This window comes from Tachypleus tridentatus, chromosome 7 (genome assembly GCF_004210375.1).
Source record: "Tachypleus tridentatus isolate NWPU-2018 chromosome 7, ASM421037v1, whole genome shotgun sequence".
NCBI lineage: Eukaryota > Metazoa > Arthropoda > Merostomata > Xiphosura > Limulidae > Tachypleus > Tachypleus tridentatus.
In genome coordinates this window covers 69,571,330-69,591,487 of record NC_134831.1, presented here as the reverse complement: position 1 = coordinate 69,591,487, position 20,158 = coordinate 69,571,330, and the positions used below count along the sequence as shown (strand labels likewise).

Below are 20,158 nucleotides of genomic sequence, written 5' to 3'. Positions count from 1 at the left end.
ATTAAAAAAATATATATATGCTTCAAAACACTTGCGGTCTTACGTTTCACCATTGTGTGTGCGCCTAAGTGGATCTTCACTTAAGATTTCTGAATCTGTGAAATTCCTTTATTTGACGATAATTTTATGTTTATGTGCACACGTTTGGCAAAATAAAACCATATGCTTTTGGTTGAAATTAATTTTGTAGCATATAAAAAATCTTGATAAATTTCCTATGTTCTTAAAAGATATCTCACTAATTCTGAATGTTATAAATCGTGTGGGTATTTTTTATATTTTTGTTAATGTTTGACGGGAATCATACTTTGGGCATAAATTATTGAATCAGCCAGTAGAGGGCATTTAATTAGTATAAACTAAAGTGTTCCCGTTAATATATCTGTGACGTAAGTAATTACTCAGAGAGAGAATATTTGAGAAAGGTAAGAAAAGAGATTGGTCGTTAAATTGTAATAATATAAATTAGTTTTAATATACATATATTAGTAGTTTAATTACAAGTTATAGAGTTATTGGTCTGAAGTTAATAAATTGTGTAATTTTAACAGGTAACCGAATTTAGCAAACGAACATCAGTTAATATTTTTTTCATACATAACAGTTCAATAATAAATCTTCCAGATATCCTAAAATTAAGTATCAAAAATAATTTTAAATATTACTACTTTGCCAAATATTGCTGTAGTTTTGTTAGGCTTAACTAGACCTATCAGAGTGTTATGTGGTATTAGTATTGCACTTAGTTTTAACTTGCTCTAAGTAGACGATACTGCATTTACATCTAATTGTTGAAAGGTTGAGCAATCACACGAAATTAAAGGGACAAAAGTTTCTCAAACTTGTGCGTACGGTATTAAGAATAAGGATGGTATAGTTTTCTATACTGATAATGTAAATAGTATGCGAACAACGTCCCTCCCAAATGTTTTTTATGTAGTCTACCTTTACTTATTTTATTACTTTTTAAAGACATCTTGAAAGTTTGTTTCAAAGTGAGAATATAATTAGATAGGTAATTTCGTAATTATAGCTTGTATTATCCGAGATGAGAAATAACGCATTATTGCAAAAATTTTGGCACTTCGTTGCATAAAATTGACGTCTCATTAGTAAGAAATGGTTCTAGTTCAGTAAAACAATTGTCAAACACATCTTTCAGTCAAATACTAGACTAAAAATTTTCAAAAAATGATTAGAAAGTACAAGAGACATACTTGTATTTCAAAAAAAAATGACTGAACACAAACTATGACAATTCATTTTGTGTAAAGAAAAGCTTTGAGCAATTGCCCACATTTGAAACATTGTTTAAAAAAAAAAACTTGAATATTTATAAACATTTGAGAAATTTCAGTGGTTGACTTCATTTGATTATTGCATCTCAGAACATCTGGTATGGGTGTTAACACTTTTATTAATAAGGAGATAACAATGTTCCAAGCAAGTGAATTCCAAGTTAACAATAGACAGCAAGATCACTAACAGTTAACTTCTATCCCGCATCTTAAATGAAGTGAAAATATTGTTTTAATCCCCCAGCGAATGTTTCTCCATGCAAATGAAGTCGTTCTTGACATGCATTTTTATTTCAAGTGGATTTCTCATCATCAAGAATCTGATTACTGCATTAAAGTCTTATAGTTATAATTTTTCACAAAGAATGCAGCTTATGTTTTGCTAAAGTAACACCAAATTTGCAAAGAAATCAGTATTTATGAATAAGGATGCAAGATCAAAAGTTAGTTTCTTTTCAAGTGAAAGTGTTTCATGGAGGCGAGACATTGTCCTGGATCCCATATAGATAGGGTTAGATTTGGTCAGATTATGTAATCTTAAGTTACAATAGATTTAGTTATTTTATGTTAATTTTTAATTGTGAATTGATTGTACAGAAATTAGATGTTTTTGTCTTAATATTTGACAACTGATAAGAAAACTTAATTCTTTCATAAACAACATAATATTAGAGCTGTTTTTGAACAATACAAACTTTCTGCTTGTGGGTTCATTTTTTGCAGAGACATCTTCATTTTAAAACAAGCTATTCCATCTATTTGTGTCAAGATTTTGGAGAAAGTTCATTGCCTTTTTGCAAAGTAATATCTATAGATGAAGTTTTCAGTGCCAGACAAATCAGTATATGTTGGTAGAATGTCCAAAGGCCATGTTTACTTAAACTAAGTCTAAGATTGGAATGTGTGATGTTTGTATAAAATGCAAATATGAATGCATTCACAGTGGAGGTTACTGTTGAAGTTAAAATAATAAGAGAGAGAGAGAGGTCATTCAAAATATTGGAATCCAATCAAAAGAGGATCATAAAAGTGCAAAGCAAAAGGAATATTAAAAATAAGATTCTCTGTCTTCTCATTCTCTTAGAAGGATCAATGATTGACAGACTTAGATGAAATTAATTAGACCTTGGTGAAATAGCCTTAAATAATCAAACATTTATCATAGCTTCTACTAGGTATGCAGCATGTCCTATGTGTCATGAACATTCAAACAGTTTGTAAAACAAGTGTACATCAAGATGAGAAAGGAATGGCCCTGTTCTCTAGTATCCTTGCTTCAGTGTGAATTTTCATCAATGTTGAAAAAATATTTTGAGCATTTCATCACATTGTTTTCTTACCAAAAGCTTAATCTATATACTTGTGTGAAGTTGGTCTAGCAGATTTTCTCGTTAAATTTGCCATCAAAATATGACAGTTTTTTTACAATTGAATTGCTGTGTTTGTTGGATGTTATTAGCGTAGTGATTGTGTTATTTCAAAAAGGAAAAACTCATCATAACTACTTTTCAAAGTTTATATGATCTTTCTTCTGAATGTATATTTTCACGTTTGATTTTTTTACTTGTATTTTGTAATGGCCTGTATCATTTAGTAAAAAATTGTTTTTATGCTATTCTGTATTAAAATAAATTTACTATTTCTTTGTTGCTAGGATTACAAAAAAATATTCAAGATGGTTTATCTTGTTCAAAATGCACATACTCCATCCTGCCAACAGTAAATATTGTGGGTTTTGCAGTGCAGTTAAATGTTTTATATGTGATTTTAGAGACCTGATACTGAAAGATCAAATTCAATTAGAAAATTTAATTTAAATAATAAGTCCAACTTGTTTTATGTTCAGAATAATAGTTTATTCTCAGAGCTAGAACTTGAAAATACAATATTGTTGTCAACTAGGTATTCTTATCATAATATATATAGTGCCATCTAGCAGGAAGTGTATAAAAAAAAAAAAATTCACACTAAATTGTTTATTGTGGTTTGTATCTGAATAATTATGCACAGGTGAGAAATCTTTATTTAAGGATTTAATTTAAGAGATATTAGATAGTGTTAGATGATTCTGTAAAATATCACCACATTACTTTTATTTCAAATAATCTAAACATGAGATACATGACCTATCTTGTCTCTAAAAACTAGAATTTATTTAGCCGTTAATGGCCAAGACATGGCACATTGTTTTCAGTCTCGTCTCTCTGTTTTTATAATAATGTGATTACCTTTAAATCTGTCCAAAATTTTGATAGCCATTTATTCTTCAATAATGTTATTTTTTTCTTCTTTTTTTTTTGTGTGTATATGGCACCTACAGATAGCTGGAAAACTTCTTAGTTGTTATGAACAAGATTCTGACCACGATGATAAGAAATAGTACTTCTTTGGCTGTGCTCTTCTCCATTTTCATGTTCGCTTCATGTGATAAAACTGTTTCAGAGGACGTGTATGGTACGTAAAGTGCTTTTACATGTAACTGTGGGTGTCTCAGCTTGTTAATTTTTACTTTTATTGTTGACTTTGCATTCAGTAAAATTGTTGTGCTTGTGGATTATGTGAAGCCAACTGTCTTCAATATAGCATTAAAAATAAAATGCCTAAAAGGTATTGATACGTATAATATAAAGGTTGAAATTTAAAAAAGTACTTAATATATATTTTGAAAATGATGAAAGCTGTGATTTCTTGTAATATCAATGTGCATGTGTGTACACATCCTGTTGCAGAACCTGAGAAATTAACATTGAACTTAAAGTGCAACAATAAGTTTGAGAATTATATAGAATTACACACACACACAAATCACATTTAGAAATTAGATACTGTGCCATTTTCATATTTTTACGATGGAGCTTTGTTTTTCCATTTATTCTGTTACCTGGTTTTTAGTGATGAAATATGTAAATTTTATCTACCAGAAATTGAGAAAACTTGTGTTTCAGAAAGTTGTTTTCTGCAAACTTTAGGATTAATGTTCCATACTTGTTGATCTCCGAAAAGACAGATATGCATGGTGATATATTAAAATATTTACCAGAAACTGCTTAAAATGTCAGTTAACAAAATTACCTATTAATTTTAATAAGCATTTATAAAGGACAAATCTAGTAGCATTAACTGTAAAATCTTTTCTTCCAGACCTTTGTCCCCTCTACATTAATTCCTGTACGTGGTGAGGGGACCAGCCATGGAAGGTTCAGTTCTTTCAGTTTATCTCCTCTGGGATTTAAACATCCTCCCTCATGTTTCCCATGCATGGTGACCCTTGAAGGAGTGGTTGAGGGGTCAAACCCCAACACACCACTTTGGCCTTGAATTCCTGTAGACGGGCAGCCTTGGGGTGGCCTCCTTAGGGTCGATTGGCTGGTCCACTTGGGCTAGGATCATCCAAGTATCAGTGTTGGATGTCCTCGATAGGTGTTGTGGACATTGTATCTGATGCTGGTGTTTGGGTATAGTGCTCCTGTAACCCTGGCACTGCAGTGTCCTTGTAGGGCTGCATGGTGGGTGTGGTCAGTGAGCACTGAAATGTAGTTTCTTTATTATGGATACCCCTCTTTCTGTGACTCTGTGGGCTCTGCCATGGTTTATGTTTGGTTGTTGCACACAGAATACCCTCTACAGTTTCTCCATTCACTGCCAAATTGTATGCCATTTCTCTTACTCTGGAACACATAAAAGCCATGCAGTACATGAACTCTACTATTTATACCGATTCAATTAGCACTTTGTTAGCCCTGGAATCACTTCACATTAGTTCTCACCCTATTCCTGCTGATATTCAAAACAGACTGGCCCATTTCTCTTTAACATCTACTTCTATCCATTTCTTCTGGACACCAGGCCATGTCGGTATTCACAGGAACAAGCTTGCTGACACATCTCAACTTATTCTGTCTGTTCTGGTGCTATCACTGCTGTGCCTGTTCCATACATAGACTATGGTCCTGTATTCAAGGCTCAGGTCCATGCAGTTGGCAGTCAACTTGGAGTGAGCAACCTGAAAACAAGCTTTTCCAAATAAAACCCTCTCTTGGACTTTGGGTATCTTGTTTCCATAAGAATTGGAAAGAGGAAGTTGCCCTAACTAGACTACATATTGGTCATAGTTTTTTAACTCTTTGTTTCTTTTATGTGTGACTGATGCCCCAATGTGTTGTCTGTGTGACACTTGGGTCACAATAAGCCACATTTCACTGTCTTGCCATCATTATGACTCAAAAATAGCACCATTTTAGATGCGTTTTGTCCCAAGATTTACCCATAATATTGGACAGTGTCATTGATGATACTGTCCACGTTACAAATGTTTATAGTTTTTTAAAGTCCTTCGACCTTTTTAATGCTATTTAAGTTTTTACTTCACAAATTAGACCTTTTATTAATATAGTTCTTTTTTGAAGTACAACTAGTTTAATATGAAATTAGAAAATGGCATAATGTCAGATAATTCAACCAGGACTGGAAAGGCCAACTTCAGGTGACTAATGCTGATGCTTGAACTTGCCCGTTAGTCATCGTGGTGAGTTATGATGATTAAAATTAGTATTACTTTAAAACTAGTATTACTCTAATTTCTCTCTTACCACTGTAAACTAGATATAAAGAAATTGGATTTCATGTTATTTAAGTTTTTAATTCAAAAATTAAACTTTTTTGTTTCTTGGATTCCTTTTTCGAATTTTAATAATTTTACTTTACTTTTAACTTTTTACTGGATGTTTGGTGCAGACAGCCTGGTGTTTTGTACACCATCAAATGCCAAACCAACCAACCAGACATTTGTATTCTGAGTTGTCTTTTTGTGCCTTCTCTCTCTCTTTGTCATGTGACATCTTACATATCCATATAGTTTATGAAAAGGCCCCACCAGTTAGACAACTTAATGTATTTTCTTGTCACCTGTTAGTATGCCTTAGCTGTTAATCTAATTTATAGAGACCTTTACTGTAAATATATGTATTTCTCTTGTGCCTATCTTGTGTTAATAACCTCTGTTTGTCATGTTGAACATTTGAAAGCTTATTTGACTACATCTTGCATTGTAACCAAATTTTGATTTGCTTCAAATACTGTTTTCTACTACTTATTGTAGTGTGCAGTTTTTCCTTTTTTGTAATTAGTACCAACACAAAACTATTTATATTGTTGATAATGGTACTGTTTGTAAGTGATTTTGTACTTAATATTATGGAACTTGTTTGAGTCTCACCAAATGGCATTGTTTTGCTATATGTATAAAGCTATAGTGCTACAAAGTATGTCTTAAATTTTGAGTAACGTCAGCTGTATTATTCCTTGGTCATGTGGTATTTTCTTTTACTTTCCATATTGTTTTGTTTGTGAGTCCAAAGTTATGAATGGAAAATACTGAGTCTTGTTTTATGTAGTATGTATCCTATTACAAGTAAAACATTTCATTTTAAGAATCTAGCTGATTGTTGTGTACAACTTTTTCCTTCTGAAAAATAATTGGTGGCTTTACATACTTGCACATTGCAAACATTTTTATGGGAAAATACAATATAAATACTAAAAGAAGTCCATAACAGTTATTTTCTGTAAATGTTTGGCTACTTCAACAGTACTTTAGATATTTTCAACCTGTTTAATCTGTCTATTAAATTATTTGTCATTTTATTCTTTCTAGTAAGCTTCAGCTTAAAATTATTAATTGCGTGACTTCTTTCCGAGTTGATTACTTGTTTTTTATACTTTCATGTTAAACCCTCTCTCCTAGATCTTCATGTTAAATATTGCCTAGACTTAGAATATTGGAACTTGTTTGACTTAACTCAAATTTTTATGATTCTTTAGTAATGTTCATGACAGGGCAAACCATTTCATAAAAAGATTAGATTTACCACCCTTATGACTAAGAAGATAGCTGTGGTGAGTTAAATTTTTAGACTAGAGTATCTTTCTAATTTGATAGTATTTACATGTGCATGTATCACTTTCTTGCTCTCTCTGTACTGTTCACTTTTTTTCTCTCCACTGAGGTTCCTTTCCACTATCACAACAATGGACCACTAAGAACTGAAATGGTGGTTGTTCAACACTTTACTGGGACAGTACGTAATTGCATCATTGTATAATTTATTACACAGAAGACTGCATACTGTTATTTGATCTTAGAATTTTTGGAAATACATTACTACTGTGATTTTAAGTGAATGTCTGCAATGTTTTATACAAAAGGTATATCATGTGACCTCTTATTGTGTATTGCTTGAGGCTTGTGTTCACACACAACACCTGATCCTGCCACTTCTGGAGTTCCTTTTGTAAACTGCTATTCCATTTGGAAGTAAAATACTTTGTAGACCTTCCTTATGTTCTAGCTTATAACAGTCTTCAGCTTTGAATTTATATATATCCATATTTCTCCTTTTTGTTCCCTGCTGGTACAGTGGTAAGTCTACGGATTTACAATGCTAAATTCAGGGGTTCGATTCCTCTCAATGGGCTCAGCAGATAGTCCAATGTGGCTTTGCTATAAGAAAAACACACATTTCTCCTTTTCTTTTTTTCATCTTATTTTCCACGGAGTTATCCCCCAGCAGGCATCAATCTACCAACTCTCTTGGCATTAACTCTAATTTTACAACCTGATTTTATTTTCAGCTTGTTGAGCAGATATAATGTAATTTCTCTGCTAGTTAATTAAAGATAGTTTGTTGTTGTTGTTTGTAGTTTTCTGTTTACTCACCTGCTTATCTCCCTATGGAGTAACTTTGTACCTCCAGTAAGATTTTTGTGCTGTTATTCATAAAGGGATGGTTGAAATAAAATAATGTTTAAATTGGATATAGTTTGTGATTTCAAATTAATGATGTGAGCAGTCCTTTGTCAGCATGATTTAGACTAATTTCTATGTTTTGATGTCTGTGATAGGTGATAAAGTATGAAGTAAACACCTATATGAGAAAAAGGTGCCTAAACATTTGAGATTATGTATGCATGTGGTAAATGTATCATATGTTTACATCTTGATAAACATTAATATACTATTACGTGTATCTGAAGTTACATTAAATTAGTGAAAGATACACAAGGTGATCTACTAATGTAAAACTGTGCTCTGTTATAGGTGAGTTGTGACAGTCAATCCACCTTTTATAATAGCTCGGATGGTTATGGTGAAGTGTAGCTTTGTACAAATATTCAGTACAAAGAAAAACAATAAATACAATTTTCGCAAACATGAAGTAGTTATTTTAGTTTATTGTAACAACACTATAAATGTTACCCATTCTATTTTAATCGTAGACTGTTTGTTTTAAATTTAACAGTGTAATAAATTGAGTGAAAATTTGCCTGTTTTTTTATAGACTTGATTGATATTCTGTTCTTATCAATATTTTGTAATTATTCCTGTACTATCTTGCAGGCAATGGTACCATGTTAGGAGATGTGGTAAAGCTGTGTGAAAATAGTGTGTCAAGTCACAACTGTTCACTTCACTGTACTGTGTTATTAGAAGATATACTGACACAGTGGAAAGAGCACAACTTTAGCGTGCTAATAAAAGGTAACATAAAGCTGTCTGAGGCTAATTAATTGAAAAAACAAAATGAAAAACTAAGGGAAAAAATTATAACATTCAACAAAACATCAAGTTGTTTGGTGATGGGAGATGTTCTAATGCTTGATCATTTTATATTTTAAGGACTTGCAACAAAGCTAAAACATAACGTGAGCAGTGAAAACTTCAGAGAACTCTCAAACATATCAAGCATAAGAAATAAGATGTTTCAAAACAATAAGGCAGAAAAAAATTACCATTTGGGCCTGATAAAAGGCAAGAAAGAACTTAAAATCCATGTAACAAAACATGGAATATATTTTTTTTAGAAACTGTAGCTAGATTATCAAAACATACTGAATAGTAGAAAGTTTGAAAAGGTTGTGAAGATGAAGTTAAATGAAAACTGTGTTAAGGTTTGAATAATGCAATATGTTGGACATTGTGAACTTTAGAATGCTGTCGGAATATAAAATAAACTGGTGTTAGTGTTTATTCAGTTTGCCAACAAAACAAATTAAGATGTTTGGAAGCATGAAATAGTTTGTCACAATGAAACATTAAGTTTTCTTAAAATTTAATATTTGCTATAGCCTATGAACATCTCTTTTGTGAAGCCATTCTCAGAAATATTGTAGTACACCAGTACCACCCCCTACATGTGCTTTCATTTTGTGTTAAATAATTGATTGTTATTGAGTGATTAAAAACACTAAACACTGTGTAAATTTCAATAAAAGAAAATCGTAAGTTCAGTTTAGACATTTCATAAGGACTATGTAGGGGAATGAAGCAGTTTCAACAAACCATAAATTTCTGTTTTAAACTTAAATATTAAACTAATATGGGTTTGTTTTGAAAAACATTTCTTTTTAGATTCACTAGTACCAAAAAATATGCAACAATAGTGTGAAAACTGGACAAGGTGTGAATATTTCATTTATTTAAAATATTTTTCTCCTTTAGGCCCACAAGTTCCAAAATACTGTCATAATGATACACAATGCAGGGAAATCATGCCAGGCTCATTTTGTAGAAATATATCCTGTGGATGTGTGTATGCAGAAGACAAAGAGGAAAGCTGCTCATTCCATGACGAATTTGGAGAAATTCGTAATCATGTGTGTATTGGTATGTATACTAGTACTGGTATAGTTACGTTTAGTCATGCCACAGTAAATGTATGTGTAATTAGTGTATAGTGAGCATTAGCATTACTTTGGAATGACTTACGATTTTTTTCAAGATGAATAATTTACCTTTTGAACGTGATTTGAAGATTTACCACAACAAACTTAATAAACTGAAAAAAACAAACTAAATTGTCCATTTGTTAGTTGCAAAATTTATCATTGTTTTTATAATTTTGTCATTCTTCAAAACCCGATTTCTTTTTAGTCTGTTAATAGTGGTGTGTAAATAAAGCAAGCTAACTCTACTTGTCATTTAATATTGAAATTTCTTGAATCACAAATTCCACCAAAATTAACTGCAAATGTGACAGCTTGTAAATAACATGCAATAAGTTGGGCTTTCTCTTACAAAGTTAACATACGTTTATCATACACTTGGAACATACAGATTTTTATGGCATATTTTTCAATATTGTTTCTTTATAAATCTGATTTCCTCATAATAATAATAATCAGAATTTCATATATAAGGTTGTAACATTAAATTAGAATGCTATAAATCTCTACCATGATTTTAAAAAGGTGGTGATATTAATAATATAAAAGTTTAAGAAACATTCCAAGGAAGGAACAATATTGTGTTAACAATTGTAACATTATGAAAATTTGAAGAAAATCTTTACTTGTATTAAATTACAATAATTGACCAGGCTTGCCATTTATTAAGATTTGGAACATATTTAATTTTGAGGAAATCTTCATTCATTAGCTGAATTTTTCAGTGCATAATTTTGTTTGTGGACCATGTTTTTCTGAAACCTTGCTTAATTGTTTTATAAGACAACGTTTTTTTCTTTTCAGTATTCCAGGAAGTTGAGTACATGTTCTAATGTATATGTTGTGGTCAGTTCTGTTTTACAGTACCTTTTTATATAAACCTTTATCTGTATTATATTTTACAACATTCAGTTTCCTAAAGCTATGTTTTGTTCAGTACACTTGTTTTTTTCCATGTACGAATGTTATCAATATTGTATTTACACTGGTTTTTCAGTACCTTCGTCGTGGACAAATGTCTATGTAAATGTGGTTGGAAGTGGTTTTCAGTGGACTAAGTTAATGTTCCTATTTGTTGGACTGGTTTTGATTTCTTTGGTATTTATGGGAATTCGATGGTTTCTGCCAATGTAAGTAAAACAGTGATTATTTTTCAGAATTATTAAAAACTATATCTGAAAAGACATGATCAAATATTAAGCCAGTTGTTCCCTACTTTGGAGGTGGAACAGTATTGTTTAAAGAGGGATGGTGCAATATCTTGTAAAAGCCTAGAAATAAACTGGATACATTGGAGAAACTAAAAACTTAAGGTGATGTGTAACAGGAATGAAAAAAAATTGGTAAGATTTTTGGCCTATATATTTTTTATATTTGCCTTTGCTGGAAGGAAAAGGATAAGTAACAAAATCAAGCTAACGTAAGTTCTCAATGAAATTGGTAAATTGGCAGTAACTTTATAGTTGCTTCTTTGTTTTTATCTATAATCCCCTATTATGGGAGTTATTAGAAATTGTAAGAGGGGCACATGGAAAAAAATTGTTCCACCTAAGGGGATGCTCAGAATAGGAAAGGTTGGGAACCTCTATATTAAGCTTTGAAAGATTTCCATATGTACATTTTGTGTTATAAGAAAGAATTGTTTTCACTTTCTAGGTTTTTCTTGTTTAAGATTAACTGACTACATTGACATTTTAGTAGGTAATCAACATCAGTTATCATGGAAACGGATAGAAATAAGAAAGTACTCTTTTTTAATGTTTATTAGCATAATTAAAAGTTAACCAATAAAAGGAATTTTAACAATAATAAGAGGTTTATAATACTCTCAAATCCTCTAAATAGAATATATTTTTCTATATAATCAGTTGCTTTTGTGATGCATGAGCTACTTGCAATATTCTTTAACCCTTAAACAGCAGGAATGTTGTAGGCAGCAACATCAGTTGATAATGGTTGCCATTTAAGGGTTAACTTTCATTGTCATTTGTTGATCAGATGGGAAATTTGAGGGTTGACTACTAGGCAGATCAAGTAAGTTATGTGCATTTGTGGATCATTTCATTTTAAGTGTTCAAAATCTTGATACATTAACAATAAAAGTGGAGTATAAAAACATAAGGGGGAATTGAGTTTAAGGGAAGTCTGTGCTGCCTTATGCAGGGGAAAATCTGTAAATGCTTATTCCAGTATTGTAGTGTTACTACATTTTTGTTATATGGTATTCTCATCTCCACACTTTGTTCTAGCAGTTCATAGACATCTAGCATTACAATTCACAATAGAAATAAAATAGAAGCTCTTATACTTTGTGGTGGTGGGTTTCCTGGTAGGTCAGTGGTAAGCTTCAATCCCAATAACAGACACTTTGCATAGGTCAGTTTATTTATAAGAAGCATCCACTCAAAGAAAGAGGATACAACCTAGAAACATCCACTTTCATCATTATGCAAAGAACATTAATAACCAAGAAACATGCCAGAAAATCAAAATAAGGTTTATAAAGTTACTCATTCATTTAAGTTGTTCAGAGATATAGATGATAAATAATGTATTTTGGCTTTTGAAATGTGATGTGTTTAGAGAAATAAAGTAATGAGGCAGTGATGGGGAAATGCCACAGTGGCAAAGAGAAATGACTAACATCATTAAAATGAGAAATTTAAGGTATTTTGGACAAATTTTAAGTCTTCAGACAGGCTTATTCTGTATTAAAGTGAATGTCAAAGTGAAGTAGAGATGAACAATGTCAAAGAGTGGACTTAAGTGAGGCTGGTACAATGAAGAAGGGAAAGAAACGGTTGAGAAAAATTATTGCTAACTTCTATAAGAGGAGTGCACTGTCTTAGTGGCACAGACAATTAATAAATTTTTAGTTTGTTTTTAATTATTACATTTATATTACTTCAGAGTACAAAAACAAAGTATTCCTAAGGATAGTAATGTAATTCTTGAGGATTGGTTTGTTTTTATTTTTCATTCAGTCGTGTTGTAGCTTTGAACAAGCTGAAGTATGACTAATTTAGTTTCAGCAAGGCAGTTACTGAATTATGAAGGATTTCTGTCGTTTCACATTATTTTAAATATTTGCATTGAAGAATGATTTACTCATCTGGTTTATGTAACAATGTAATTTAATTATTACTACAATAAATTTATTTATTATAGTATTGAATGATTTATCACTGTAGGTTTGGCATTTGTGAAGGAAAGACAAAGCTAAGGTATAATTCTTCCCATCACAGTGGAATAAATTTAGTTGGCACAGAGTTGGAAATGTCCTCTTATGATGACAACCACATAGATTATGCTTCATGTAGGAAGGTAAGACAATGTATAGCAATATTTGAATTTACTTAAAATATCATATGACAATAGCTATTGGATATGTTTTTGTGGGTCTGTGTATTCTATATAGTACTTTATTTTCATGTTTAAAATTACAAAATTCATTTGGAAAAAAGCTCCTTTCAGTAGCATTTATGTTTATACATACATATTGAGGGGGTAAACAAATAATTGCCACACTCAAAAATATTGTTAATTTATCTTTTATGAGATAACATAAAAATATGTGAAACTTGTGTTTTTAGAATGCACTTTAAGATTTGTTCAAATATGATCTTTGCTTTTGGGAGTACTTGAACTTTTCATAATTAAAAACGTGTTGTATTTGTTTAGATATTTTATTTGAATTGGCTTACCAAATAATCAAATACATTCCTGTGGAACTGTGGAGTTGTTAAAGATATCTTAGAAATAAAATAATTAATGTTATGGAATGGCTAGGTCAACCATCTGATACCAATCCCATTAATTTATTAACTGATTAATGAAAGATCAGAAGTTAAACAAGAAAAATGAACTATTTGAAATATTCAAAAGAAGATGGGAGTCTAACTCACTGAAAGCATGTCACATCGATGTGAAACGGTACTGATATCTAAGGGAATACTGACTAAATATTAACTTGTGGAACTGGTTTGTGTTATTTTGAGTTTTGTTTCTTGTTTGATCATTTTGGAGGCTTATTGGAATAAGATTTAAGAGACTACAGCAGGTGCACAACATTTTTTATGAGAAAATGTTCAGATACTTACAAAAGTGAGTGTTAAAATTAAGATTCCCCCCACACAATTTGAACTTTTATTTTGGTGTAGTTTGTGTGCTGGTATTGAAGAATATAGTGTCATATACATTTTAAAGTGCTTCTCTGTAGTAAAGCTTTCCCGGTATTTTACAGATTTGAAATATAGTTGCAACAATTTATGGTCGTAATTGTACTTTCTTTCAGCACCCTGTTACTTCACCCTCCTAGTTGTAGCAGCTGTCTTTCTAGCTGGAAACTCCAACCAAAAGTGTTTTGTAATAGTAACGAGGTACTGAATGGAATCTTGCAATTTTTGTTTCCTGAAGAGATTGGTGCTTCCTTAGATATGTTTCTTATGTGTTTGTGGAAGATATTACTAGATGTACATAATATATTTCTTCTTAGGGTAGTGAATATTTTGAAGATATACACTTACAAGCCTTCAAGGATCTCTTTTATACCCCTTTTCCTAGGTATTCTGTTGAAGCAAGCTAGTTAAGATGCTTCTCCTAGATGCTGTGGGATAACATTTTATTACACATGTATTTAAAAAATACCACAATGTATTATGCACTTATTTTATTACTTGTTCAGATTTATTAGGGTCCAAACGTTTTCCTGTGCATGGTATAGGTTATTTTGATCACTGTTAACCCAACAGGAAGCAAAGCGCTTTTTGTTTTAAAAACACTAACTGTAACTCAAATTTCAGAGGTGTTGACCTTGTATCCAATAATGTGAAGTTCTAGATTTTACTTTTTATAAAGAGAAGTATTGTTTGGGTATCTCATGCTAAAATAGAGATTATATTTTTGATAAATGAACATTACCTGAAATATTCAATAAAAATTGTTTTTTTTAAAACGATGGTTTTATTACAAACATAATACTCTAAACAAGAATTTCACAATGTTTTATGTAATACATTTAAGCTTAGCTTTCACATCAAAGATGAAAACCTGTACAAGAAACGATTACTTGAAAATTTACAATGAAGATGAACGGGTTGGACACCAAATTCCATGCATTTAACTTATGATTGAGTTTCCTCTCTCTCTGTCTAAGCATAAAGTTAAGCTACGAGCTAGTCCAAGGTGCAGACTTGACAGCTTCGTTACGGATAACATCAACCAGATCTTGATTAACAAGGAAAGTGAACCTCAGTCCAGCAATCTTAAGAAAAAAAATTTTTTTGCAACAACTGGGAGTGAGATGAAATAATATTCAATTCGAATTGTAGTTTTATAAAACTTCCAACAGTGGGAGAATTAGACCTTTCAGTTTACCTCTTCAAAATTTTCTAGGAATGTATTTATTTATAGCTACAAATATTCAAACTTCTCATGAATTTAATCAAGGATAAGGGAAAGGAGTAGCAACAAGATATTAAATATCCCAAAGGGCACCACGAAAACATAGTTAAGTTCTAGAGAAATTTTTCAAATATTGGTAGAATATGATTTAAACACATGGTGTGACCTCTACTACATACCCCCCCCCCCACCAAGTTCAGATGAAGATATCCTAAAAATATACAAAGCTTTTCCAACAGTGACTTCTATTCCCTCACTCACAATTTCCTTAAGTTCAGCTGAGGGCATTTTGTATATTAAATATTACCATTCATAGGTTATAAAACTAAATGACTTGTTTGATGTTCTTCTAAGCATGTTTAAAATGAAACACTGGCTCAAAGCTTTAGTTTTGTGGTATTTATACACAAAAACTCACCTCAACTACACAGTTGTTTGATAATCTATACTTGCTTCCTGATAAAACAGGTTTACCATCTACAAAAATAGATCTCTTTCCTTCATTACTAATGAAGAATTCACCATTATTACGTAATCTGATCATTCCTTGTCTTCTGGATACTTTCCATGCTGGACCTTCTAAGGACAAGTCCACATCAACACTATTATCCTTCGAAGCTCTTCCAAGACTTATCTGTATGATAAAAATTTTATTTCACTCAAAGTGTCATTGTAACTATGGGGTACAGGGCAAAGGCTATGTCATTGGGTAAGTTAACTTGCATTCAAAATTTATTAAACTACAAATTTAAGAAATTATATGAATAAGTATGATATCCAACTGTAGATTATAATTCAGTTTTGAATTATACATTAATTTTTTTACTTTTAAATTAATATTTAAAATGCTTAAATGTCAATTTCTGTATCATGTCAAAATACCAATTATGAACTTAAATTATTGATTTTAACAAACTAGAATATAAAATAAGAAACTCCTATCTTTTCTAGTTGCTGCCATATCACTTGTACAGATGACATAAATAACCAATCAGAAGTTCACAAGGGCCCCCAAGGGGCATTCTCAGGCATCTTTGTATATTAGAACATCATCTTTCAAAAAGGTAGATTATGTGTCTAGTCTAACTTATATTTCAATCTAAAAGAATATGAAATTTTGAGTAGTCACTAAATACGGTAAATTATAATGAAATTCTGCAGTATCGATATAGTAATTTATTTTTTGGTTGAAATGTATATATAAAACCTAAGAAAAAAATCACTTCATATTTTCCACTTGCAAAATTTTTAAATCCTCAGCAACCAAATACACAGATATGTTTTGTTTTGCATCATCTGTTGCTCCATATCTTAAGTTTTCAAATAGTAATCATGTACAATGTATTGTAAGAGAAATGTTATTGTATTTTACAAAATACTAGTCCACTAAAATGCAGCAAAGACATGTCAGTTTTATACTCAGATACTGTAACCAGTGCATGTGACCACATCAATGCAAGTTTTACAGTGGTATGAGATTTAAGTTAAACATTTGTGTTGATAATTTGTAGTTATTCCAGAACACAAAAAGCATAATTTATATTTATTTTCTAATGTTTTATGATGGTTGCAAGGTTGGTCAAATTGACAGATCCCTAGAGTGAGGATAGAGAGAATAACAAAAGTTTTCCTGAAAATAAATGTTTGAAATGTATTTAGGAAGTTGAACAGATTACATAAGTAATATCCGAGATTTTGGGGAACAAAAATAATTTTTAATCATGACATGAAAATCACTTTGCACCCACACTAATAACAAAACAATCAGTTTTCACAAACAAATCTAGAGTAAGAAATACTTCATTAAAAAACTGTTCAAAACTAAAACTCTACCAAGTTTTGTGAAAATCCACATACATCAATAAAAGTTATAGTATAAATACTTAATGCCTCCAAATGTTTACATAAACTTGTGTATTTTACAATGAGCCTATGCAAAAGGATTAAAATATATAGCACAGAAACATTTGGGGAGAATATATAAAATAACTTACTTCTGGTGACCTCATCAAGTAGCGAACAAGTCTTCCTCGAAGAACAGCTAATGTCTGAGTATCAAAGTCCTGTGGAGTAACACCTAGATCAAATCAACAAAAAAAAAACGTTTTTCTTTTACTCTGATAAACATCACAGAACTATAAAATTTCATTAAACATGAAATCAGTTGAAACATGTTTAACATTAAATGAAGTCAGATACTGTTGCTACAAAAAACGTTCATATATTTGTATCACAGCAAACATAACTGGTTTGCATGCATACACACACACATATTGTATCAAATTTCCTGGAAAACGTTTAATGTTCATCTGCCAAGTTAAAAGTGGTATTACTAATCACTTAAATCATTCATTCCAAGTAAAATGATTTTATACAATAATAAAAATATTTCAAGTCGATTAATAAGAAATGGAACATATACACACACACAAATTTGAATGGATGCTTAAAGTGATGTTTTATGACAGTGAGCCAGAAAAGAAACATTTGCTCTGCAACATTTCATCTGGATTATGTCGCCAAGTTATTAAATTTATCAAACTCTATCCATTAAGCTACAATTTCGCACAACCTTGAATTTTTTTCTCTTATAACCTTTGGCTGCTATATCCTCTGCTTGATGAACAATATAACTAAATAAAAATAAATTATCATACTGCTCATGAAAAGATTTTATATAAAAACATTAAATTCCTTGATAAACGGGATGTAGGAATATTCAGTAACTTTTTGTTAAAACTCTCTGCAATGACTTAATTTTTATTTTTAACATGATTTGACAATGTATATTATGTGTGTGCACACACATAGTATTGTTAAAATACAAATAACTTATTATCCTTTCCAGTTGTAATTTCATCATAATGTTTGCAAATCATGCTTCAATACATCTCAGGACAACTGGTATGGGCATTAATACTTCTATTTATAAAGCAGAAAACAACGTTTTGACATTATGTCATCTTCAGATTAACAAAGTTTGCAAATGATGGCCAGTTGGGTTTTAAATGTCATAATTTAAGTGTAGAAGTATTAATACCCATACCAGCTGTCCTGAGATACTTTTGCTTCAAGTGGGTTTCTCGTCATCACTTGGTTTATGATTTTATTCACAGTTACACTGAAGCCAAATGGACTGCTTTGCTTTTGTTACCATTTGTTGAAAATCTAAGTATTATTTAGTGTTCAATTGATCTTGAAAAAGAACTGAAGCATGTTTCAGATCATACGTATGTCCTACCATATTATATTTAAACTACAACATTTTAATCCAATGTTATCTAATTACATAAACATTTAACAGTAAGTTACCCTAAACATTGTACATCTCAACCAAAATTAACTGTTTGGAACTTACCACAACAAAATTATCAATAAATACTTTGTATTTATACAATTCATTCTTTATCTGTTGGAAACATTAAGGAGAAACATGATACAATTACTAACATTTGCTACTTAGTTCATTCTCCAGCATTCATTCTCAAGCTGTTTAAAAGTTATATTAAACTGACCTGTGATGCTATCGACCAATACCTGCCACTTGGGTAGTTCATTCTCTAACTGTCGGATTTCTCGCTTGATTCTTCTATCAGAGAGGGCAAGTTCTTGTTTCAAAGAAAATATATACAGCATAAATTAGGATAAATTTTTATTTATTAACACTATCAAGAATGTTTATTTTTTTTTTTTGCTTGGCAGGGCTTGCAGGAAAGATGAAATATGCAACTGTCTTGAAAATAAAAGGTAACTGAACTGCCAAATGACTCAAATGTTTAAATTTAATTTCTCATAAACATTTTGAAAGTTTATTAGCAAATTTAAGCCTGTACTTTGGGATACACTGAAAAATGCTTTTAAAAAAGGATGTATTGTACATACATGCAAGATTCCTTGCAACTGAACATACAAAAGCTGGAACACTATCTCAAATTATCATCTGTAAGTTACATTAAATATGTATTTAAAAAAATTACAAAATATCAACTTTAAAATAAGTCATTTGGAAATTACTGAAAAAGAGTTAGAAATATTTTTACTTACCAGATGAAAGATGCTCACCAGTCATGACAGAATTAAATATTTTCCTGAGAGTACTTAAAAAGTCAACATTACAGAAAAAAGTTTAAACAATTTATAATTTTATTGATATTGGAACAGTAACAACTAAACAGATCCTATAGATAATACACAGCTAACAACACTTCATGACAACAATAATAATTTTATGTAAATACCTTGGTCAAGTGCTTCGTCTCTTTCATCTCTGAAAAATAACGGAAAGACAAATTTCAGTATCGTGAAGGTTTTCTACAACAGAAACAAAATTTACATTTGTTAATACTGTCAAACAACTAAGAGAAATGGCATTTGTGCATTATACATTTTACTGACGTTTATTTGATATTAATTACCTCACAGATTCTAAAGCTAACAAACATTCTAAGCACAGATTTTCTTGTGACAGTACATCAATAATTAAAATAAAAGAATTGGCTACAACAAGCCTACTGCATAATATAAATTAATTAATCTTATTGTCAGAGTATCTTCCAACATTAAAAGTGGTGTTTCTATCTCCAAAAGTTACATGACCAAGTGAAGTGCCTATAAATATTAAGGTAAAAAAAAAGATAAAAAATCCAGTGAATTTAGAAACTAGTTTTATGTTATTTTGAATGAGGACATTTAAATGATTGAAACTGAAAAAGAAAATAGGAAATGTTTTGTTTGTT

At 30.9% G+C, this 20,158-nt stretch overlaps 2 protein-coding genes across 2 annotated transcripts in view; one reads left to right on the top strand and one right to left on the bottom strand.

Annotated features, from left to right (window-relative positions):
* The first annotated feature begins 298 nt into the window (after window positions 1-298).
* Window positions 299-14,973, top strand: LOC143255915 (uncharacterized). Its single transcript, XM_076512336.1, has 7 exons — window positions 299-425; window positions 3,619-3,752; window positions 8,695-8,835; window positions 9,796-9,960; window positions 11,017-11,149; window positions 13,211-13,343; window positions 14,314-14,973. Exons 2-7 carry the CDS (start codon window positions 3,644-3,646, stop codon window positions 14,335-14,337), a joined length of 705 nt encoding a protein of 234 aa, XP_076368451.1. The 5' UTR covers window positions 299-425; window positions 3,619-3,643; the 3' UTR covers window positions 14,338-14,973.
* Window positions 14,962-20,158, bottom strand: part of Rcd5 (microspherule protein Rcd5) — a 39,137-nt gene continuing 33,940 nt past the window's right edge. The window contains exons 10-14 of the mRNA XM_076512335.1: window positions 19,661-19,689; window positions 18,938-19,030; window positions 17,417-17,499; window positions 15,841-16,056; window positions 14,962-15,282 (exon numbers count right to left, since the gene is read on the bottom strand). Coding sequence (XP_076368450.1) covers window positions 15,187-15,282; window positions 15,841-16,056; window positions 17,417-17,499; window positions 18,938-19,030; window positions 19,661-19,689 — 517 coding nt within the window. The 3' untranslated portion in view covers window positions 14,962-15,186. The remainder of the gene's footprint in view (window positions 15,283-15,840; window positions 16,057-17,416; window positions 17,500-18,937; window positions 19,031-19,660; window positions 19,690-20,158) is intronic.